This window comes from Equus przewalskii, chromosome 17 (genome assembly GCF_037783145.1).
Source record: "Equus przewalskii isolate Varuska chromosome 17, EquPr2, whole genome shotgun sequence".
In the NCBI taxonomy this organism is placed as follows: Eukaryota; Metazoa; Chordata; class Mammalia; order Perissodactyla; family Equidae; genus Equus; species Equus przewalskii.
The window spans coordinates 11,738,061-11,745,696 of record NC_091847.1 but is presented as its reverse complement, the minus strand read 5'-3'; the positions used below and the strand labels follow the sequence as shown (position 1 = coordinate 11,745,696).

The 7,636-nt window shown below is 59.7% G+C and overlaps 1 protein-coding gene across 1 annotated transcript; it reads right to left on the bottom strand.

Annotated features, from left to right (window-relative positions):
• Positions 1-1,663: 1,663 nt before the first annotated feature.
• EN1 (engrailed homeobox 1) lies at positions 1,664-6,785 on the bottom strand. The gene is made up of 2 exons (XM_070581171.1): positions 5,874-6,785; positions 1,664-2,765 (listed from the first exon to the last, which is right to left on the bottom strand). Exons 1-2 carry the CDS (start codon positions 6,739-6,741, stop codon positions 2,449-2,451), a joined length of 1,185 nt encoding a protein of 394 aa, XP_070437272.1. The 5' UTR covers positions 6,742-6,785; the 3' UTR covers positions 1,664-2,448.
• Positions 6,786-7,636: the final 851 nt, after the last annotated feature.

The following is a 7,636-nucleotide window of genomic DNA, read 5'->3' as shown; positions in this document are numbered from 1 at the left end:
ACCAGAAAATGACTCTCCTGGGCCATCCCAGGGCAGGCCCATCTCACTGCTTCCAACGCTCCACGACAGGACTGGTGGGGCACCTGTTAGGGGCAGAGGTTCCGCCACGCGCCCCAAGGACGTGTGAAGGGGGTGGAAGGAAGAGATTTACAGCAATAATGTCGGGAACCCATGGAAATGTCCAGTGTGCCCTCCAACTCCGGGCCACCAAACCCCAAGCCCCCCAATCCTTGAGCAGGGACTTGGAGGGCCCCTTGACTTCCCGGACTTGGAACTTAGCAGTGTCACTTCCCCAGACATCGCCCCAAACCAGGGGGACTTTTTCAAGAAAAAAGACAGAAGGAAGGACTGGCCATTCTCACTTCTCACAAAGTCAATCCTGCATGGACAACAGGAAAGAAACCCAAGAAGGGAAGAGCACAGGAACAGAGTTCCCATGTGTGCAGGAACCCCACAAACACACCTGCAAACATTTTGGCATGCAAACACAAATGAGCACATGTACCCACACGGTGAACTTGCAAACATCCAAGTGTGCATCGAATCTCAGAGAAATGAACACAACACTCACACATGCAGGGATACACAAAACCGAGTCAGTACTCCACATCTGCATATGATCACACATGCACACAAGCGTCTGGAACACCTACATGTCTAGCCACACATGTACAGGTACATACATACATACCTACTGCAGAAAAGAGGATGGAAGGGGCGAGTGGAATTTACCATTTAAAAAAAATCCTGGACAAAAGGGAGATGATGCCCCCCGAGAAGGGACCTCCCCTCCTTTCTTCTAGTCTGAGTGTCCCACTGCCTGCCCAGGAAGAATAGGCCCCAGGGTGGGGGGGCAAGAATCGAGACATTTGCCTCTGGGAAGTTGCATCGTCCTGAGGGTCCTGGGGGCTTGTATCTGCGCCCCCCTCTGTCAGGCAGCAAGCCAGGCTTTGTTGGGATTCTGAGAGGGACCCTGCTTAGGTCTTGGGTCAGGCCCAGAGCGATCCCAGCATCTGTCGCTTTGCATAGGTTCCAGGCATCCGGGCCTCCTCTCCCCCGGCTCTGCGGGCCCATGAGATCCAAGCCCCGCGAGGCTCCGTGTGCCGTCCTCCACCCGCCGCTTCGCCAATGGAATCACTTCTCCAAACGAAGAGCAGCGAGGTCCAGGCGGCCCCGGGCAGAGGTGCCCCTTGCCCTAGAGGGCCGCTCAGGACAGCAGGCGGCCCTCACCTCTGTCTCGCCCTGGGAAGGCCTTCTGCTTCTACAGGAGAAAACCGCAAGCAAAACCCGCACCAGAAAAAAAGGAAAAGGAGTGGTGCAGGCTGAAGCGAGGAGCAGGTGACGGGAGGAGGCCGCAGCCGGCTGGGCCCGGCCTGGCTCAAGGAGCAGCCCCACAGCCCGGCAGTGTCTCCGAAGTCAGGACTGGGGGGACCTTTGGGCTCCTTCGAACGCAATCGGAGACCAGGCATGTCCCGCCAGACCCTGCAGACCCGGACCCTACCCGGATCTTGCCGCCTCCACCACCGCGCTCCCGCCGCCCCCGTGTTCGTTGCGCGGGCTGCCCCGGGCTCCCCGCCCGGCGAGTGCGCGCTGCGCGCGGGGCCGCCGTGTGCCCTGCGCCCACGCCCTTCCCGAGCCCGCAAAGACGAGGGCCGCCAGCGGCTCGTGAGCACAGTGTACACTTTATTTCAGACTACAGGTTTCTGAACATAATAAAATCTTTGGCTTGTAGCGGCGGTTCAGTCTCGCAGTCTGTGGGGTCGTATTTCTCAACATGTCTCCGGAAAACGAAAGGTGGGGGCAGGACAGACAGACCGACAGTAGGGGCCTGGGAGGTGGGGGAGAGGCGAAGGGCAGACACGCGAGGGAACACACTCTCACGCACACAAAGAAAAGTCCCAGAGAAACCAGGGCCAGCGATGCGGGGCGGGAGGCACCGGAGAAGCGATAACATTCAAAAGAAAAAGGCAACGAAAACGAAACTGGGCCGGGGGCAGCGAGGCGGAGGTGGGGGACAAAATAATTATAATAATTATAATAATTATAACAATAATAATAAAGGAGATTCATAAAAAGTCCAGCAAATAGAGATCGCTACACATATTTCTTTTCCTTACCTGAAATTAAATATATACAAGGTCGTAAGCGGTTTGGCTAGATAGAGCTTTAAGGAGTTCGCAGCTTCGTCCCTTATACTGTGAACAGAGAACAGATCGTATTTTTCGATAGCACCTGTCCGAGTCTTTCTCCCTTTTTAAAAACGTTTCGTTCCAAGGTGATTCGTGATTCTCCATTCAGAGGAACTCTTTCTCTCTCTTTTCCCTGTTGCTCCCTCCCTCCTTTGCGATGAGTATTTGTGCCCGGCGTGGGGCCGGGGAGGCGGCGGCGGCGGGGCCAGGAGGGGGCGCGGGCGCGGCGGCCGGAGCGCGCGGCCCCAGCCGGCGGCGGCTACTCGCTCTCGTCTTTGTCCTGGACCGTGGTGGTAGAATGGTTGTACAGTCCCTGCGCCATGAGGTGCAGCGCCAGGCCGTTCTTGATGCCCGTGGCCTTCTTGATCTTGGCGCGCTTGTTCTGGAACCAGATCTTGATCTGGGACTCATTGAGGCTGAGCTCCTGGGCCAGGGTCTGCCGCCGCTGCTCCGTGATGTAGCGGTTCGCCTGGAACTCCGCCTTGAGTCTCTGCAGCTGCTCGGCCGTGAACGCCGTCCGCGGCCGCTTGTCCTCCTTCTCGTTCTTCTTCTTCTTCAGCTTTCTGGTGCGCGGACCTGCAGCGGCGGAGAGGGCCGGTGGGGGTGGGGACGGAGGGCAGAGGGGAGGGGGAAGAGGGCAGAGGAAGCCGTGAGAATTGCAGAGCCAGCGGGGATCGCGCCCGATAGCGGAGGCCCTGCTGTGCCCCCGACGCCCTCCCGGCGGCTAGCCCCTGGATCAATCGCCTGGCTGGTGGGGTCCCCGAGTTCCCTTCTGGGGGGCCAGAAGGGCCGCGCAGGAAAGCTGGCCGAGGTTGTAGGTGCACCTCACACTTCAATTCAGAACAGGAGAGCCCTGTGACAGGCTTAAATCACAGAATCCAAGATGGAGAGAGATTTGGAGCTCCATCAGGCCCAGCCCAGAGTTGGAGATCAGGAGACTGCTGTCTTCACAGCCCTGGAATAAAAAGAGGCTCAAGACGGGCAGCGAAGACACTGGGGCAGGATTGCCCCGGGAGAATGCCAGCCTGCATTCTCTAATGCTCCCTTGCTCCTCAAGAAGCGCACCTACACCTGGGTTCCTACAGTAAGAGCCCATCTGCTTGTAGCTGTCCACCCAGAAAACAAGGGGATGCAGAGGGGGCCGTGAGAGGTTGCCTAGCTCGAAAGGATTTGTATCAGCTCTATCTTTTCTTTCTTTTTGGCTTAAACGAAGCCCTTTCTAGGGTCTCACACAGAAACACTGACTACTCCCTTCTCTGAAGGGGGAGAAAGGGCCTTCACCCAGTTGCATGACTTACCCACATGACCCTGATCCCTGGGTTCTCTGCTTTGCCCCTCGCATGGTGCCAATAAGAAAGAGAGGGCTCTCCCCATTCCTCTACTCAGCTGCACAGGCCGGGTCTCCCTTATCTCCTTTTTGAACACAGGCTGAAATTTCAGGATTGAAAACTCCCGAATAACAAAAACAAGCCAGCTCTGCTTTCCCTGCTTACCTATGCCATTTGCAAGAAGACTACATCCTCCTCCCCTGTCTGTGAACAAAATAGGGGCAGAGCGACAGGCACAGAAGGACAATCCCAACAAAAATCTGTGCTTTGCCTTAAGATGGATATGGGAAGAGGCTACAGGAAATCTCCCCAGGAAGGTGCAGTCTCCCTCAACAGCTAGTCTGGGAAGAGGGCTGCTGTGGGTCCAGCTCTGGAGAACGGAAGAAGACAGAGGAGGCAGGCCGTAAAGCCCACACTTCTGTCCACCAGCCTCCACACCCAAGGCTCTGGCACTTACTCGCTGGGCCCTGTCCTGGTTATGGGAGCTTACTGAGCCAAATTAGGTCCCTGTCAGGCCCGTTAATCTCCAAAATGGTCAGGAAGGAAGGGTCTTCACTGGCATCTCCAAGTCTAGCAATAGAGGGCCTGGGCAGCTGGCTCCTGAGGCAGACCAGTGCCTGGGGTCACCAGCTGTCCTGTGACACAAGGGTCCAGGCCTGGATGGCTGCAGCGACTCAGGTCTGGGTTGAGGTTCATCTCCCTGAACTGCTCATACAGGAGAAGGAGCCAGTGCCCTATGTCCCCAGACCCCTAAGAAGGAAAGCGGCCAAGAACAAAGACAAGGCCCGCTCCTGAGCGCGGTGCAGAAAGCACTGGAAGGCGGTGCGGAGGGAGGAAGGCCTGGCTTTAGATTAGTAATTAGCTGAGCGGGCAGAGATGACCCAGGAAATGTGCCTTTCCCCAGAAAGGCCCCGCCGCGCGTTGTGCGTCCAGGACGTTGTTAGAGTGTTGTGTGTGTGTGTGTGTGTGTGCGCGCGCGCGCGGAGGCACGGACACTTGTAATAAAATCGTAGCCTCCCGGCCAGCCGAGCCGCACGGCCTGACAGCTCAATCACTCTATCCATCAGGCGAGTCAATCAAAGCAGCTTTTCGGAGGTTCAGGGAGCCGGACGTGTCAATAACGGGGCTCGAGATGGCGGGGGCTGATAGCGCGCATCGATCCGCGCCGGCCGGCAGCCGTGGGGAGGCTGAAGACCAGCCGGAGTAAGGCGGCACACCAGTTCCCTGTGCCAGGCCTCCCGCCGGACCCGGGTGCCCGGCACCCCTATGGTGGTCCAGAGCCCCTGCCGCCCTCCTTGCGGCGCCCACCGGGCTCCCTGGCGCTGTCGGCCGGGAAGGCGAGCAGGCCTCGGCCTCCTCTCCCCGGGCCTACTGGCTGTCCCGGGGCAGATCCGGGCTTCGGATTCTCCAAGGGCAAGAGACATGCGGAAAAAGGGCCGAAGGAAAGTCGAGATAAAACGGGCTTACGGCTGGCGGAAGGAAATCTGCTAACTGGCAGATGTGCAGTAGAAAGGAGTGAAAGAAGGAAGGGGCCGGGCCGGGCAGGGAGGATGTGGGAGCCTGGGAGCCGTGCCGCGGGGAAGCTGCGGAGGAGGCTGGCTCTCCTGCCCTCGGCTCCTGTTTCTGGGCTGCGCCTGACCTGGCTTCTCTCCTCTCCCACTGTCTGTCTGTCAGCTCCAGAGAACCAGGAGCCAGGGGCTTTCCGCACCCACCGTTTCGGCAACCGCCTTTCCCTGGATCGTACCCACCCGGATCAGACTCTCTTGGCGACCCAGCCCGGGGAATAGGGACAGTGATCAGACGCTTTTCTCTCTGTTTATGCTCAAATCTCTCTCTATGTAAATGAACTCTCCTCAGAAAATACCGAGATGGTATTTGTGTCTGTAAGAACATAAGGTGAAGATTATTTCTCTGATCAAAGCCTTCCTGGATTTTGGCCTCCGCAGGACCAGGCTGACGAGATTTCAGACCCATATTCCTAGGCCCACTTTCCCGCTGCCTCTAAACACCCCTTTCCCTGGCAGAAAAGTCAAAGACTGATTGCGTCTTTCCTAAGAATAGGAAAGGTAAAACACAAAGAAGGCCCGAGGGCTTCGGAGTCCAAAACCGAAGAACCCAGACTCGAGCTCCCCGTGCCCTGAACTGTCGCCTCCCTGGTGATGGCTGCAGAGGCCAGGAGCGCAGATCTGGGTCCACACCCGGTTTTGACGGGGACCGAGAGTGAGCCTCGAGGAGGAAGCAGGCTTGAGAGAAGCGAGCGCCCGAGGCCGGGTTTGCTCTCCCCAGCACGGCGGCTGCGAGTTCGGGGGCGTCCGCGGGGTGGAAGGCATGGCGCAGCCTGCGGTTGAGTACTCACCGGAGGACGGACGATCCGAGTAGCGCGTGCAGTAGACCCAGGCGGGCCACACGAGGGGCTGCTGCGAGTCAGTTTTGACCACGGGCCCGCCGTTGGCTGAACCCATAAGCAGGATGGCCGGGTTGCCGTGCTCCGGGTATTTGGCACTCTGCGCACCCGGGCTCCCCACGCCGCCTCCACTGCCGCCGCCGCTGTCCGAAGGCTTGGCCGCTGCTGCTGCCGCCGCCGCCGCCACGGCCGCTGCAGCCGCCGCCGCCGCCGCCGCCGCCGCCGGGTTCCCAGCTTTGGACGCGCCCGCGCCGCCGCCGGCAGCTGGCGGGGAGCCGTCGGGTGGGCCACAGTTCGCATCCGGGGCGCACAGGAGCGAGGCTGCGCTTGGCGCCCGCGTGCCCAGCGGGTGGACAGGGTCTCTACCTGCGCCGGTCTGGCCTCTGTCACGCTCCACCCGGCTTCCTCCTGCGCCTCCTCCGGCCGCCGCCGCCACCAGGAGCTGCGGCGGCGGCTGCTCCTTTTTGCAGCCGAAGTCCGGCCTCAGGATGTTGTCGATGAAAAAGTTGGTGGTGCGGTGCAGCTGGGCCGCGGGTTGCGGCTGGTGAGCAGGCGCCGCGAGATGCGGCTGCGGCGGCGGCGGGGGCGGGGGATGTGGGGGGAGGTGCGGGTGGTGGGCCAGGGGCGGCAGGCAGGGCGCCGCGGGCGGCGAGGGGGGCGCGGGCTGCGGAGACACCGGCACGCTGTCTCCATCGCTGCCGCTGCTGCCGCTTGCGCCGGGGCTGAGGCTCAGGCTGAGGCTGCCCGGGGCCGCCGCCACCGCCGCCGCGCCAAGGCCCGAGTCGCGCTGACTTTTAGGTTCCGGCTGCTGTTCTTCCATGCTCGGCCGCCCCGCCGCCCCGGCCGCCGCGCCGGCCCCCGCCCCCCCCGCCTCGCTCCCCACCCCACTTTGCCAGCGGCCCGTGGGGGTGCGCGGAGGAAGGAGGCCGGCGAAGCCCCAGCGAAGGCACGGGGCGGGTGCAGGAAAAAAGCCCAGGCGCCTGGCCTGGATCGCTCGCTCTTATCGAGCAGATAGATCTTGCTGTCTCTCCCTCTCTCTAATTTGTAGACATCCAGATATGGAGGCACTTGGCTATTTCTTTTTTCTTTCTGCAACCAGATTCAATGATTTGTTTTAAATGGGGAGTAAGCCACGCCAAAAAAAAAAAAAAAAAGAAAAAGAAAGAAAGAAAAAAGAAAGCAAGAAAAAAAGAAAAAAGCTCCAAGAATTATTTTTCTTAAAAGAAAAAAAAAATAGTCTTTAAAGTCTAGCCATCTTCCTAGGCAGTAGTGAGGGGTTTGACTTCCCCGAGTGTCACGCTCAGCTGTGCCCAGAGCGCGAGGCTGGCAGTGCCTTTAATCGCCTTTGCTTTTTTTGCAGGGAGAGCGCGTCTCCGCCAGCGCCGGGGCTGCCTTTTTTTTTTTTTTTTTTTTTTTTTTCAAATCTCTGACAGCTCGGATCTTTGCACAAACTCTCTGGCTTAAAAAAAAATCACCCAGGCACACTTTTTGCCTTCAAACCGGAAGCACGTGAGTCAGGGCCGCACGTGTGCGGGGCCAATGGCGAGCCAGGACTCTCGCTGACACCCGGGCCTTGGCCCAATGGGCGCCCGCGGGACTTTGCGGATAAATAATCCGGGGGCGGCGGCCGCGGGCGGAGAGGGGGCGCCGTGGCGCTGGCCCCGCGCGTCCGGCTGGCCCTCCCCCACACGCACTCGAGCCCCTCCCCCTCTTTC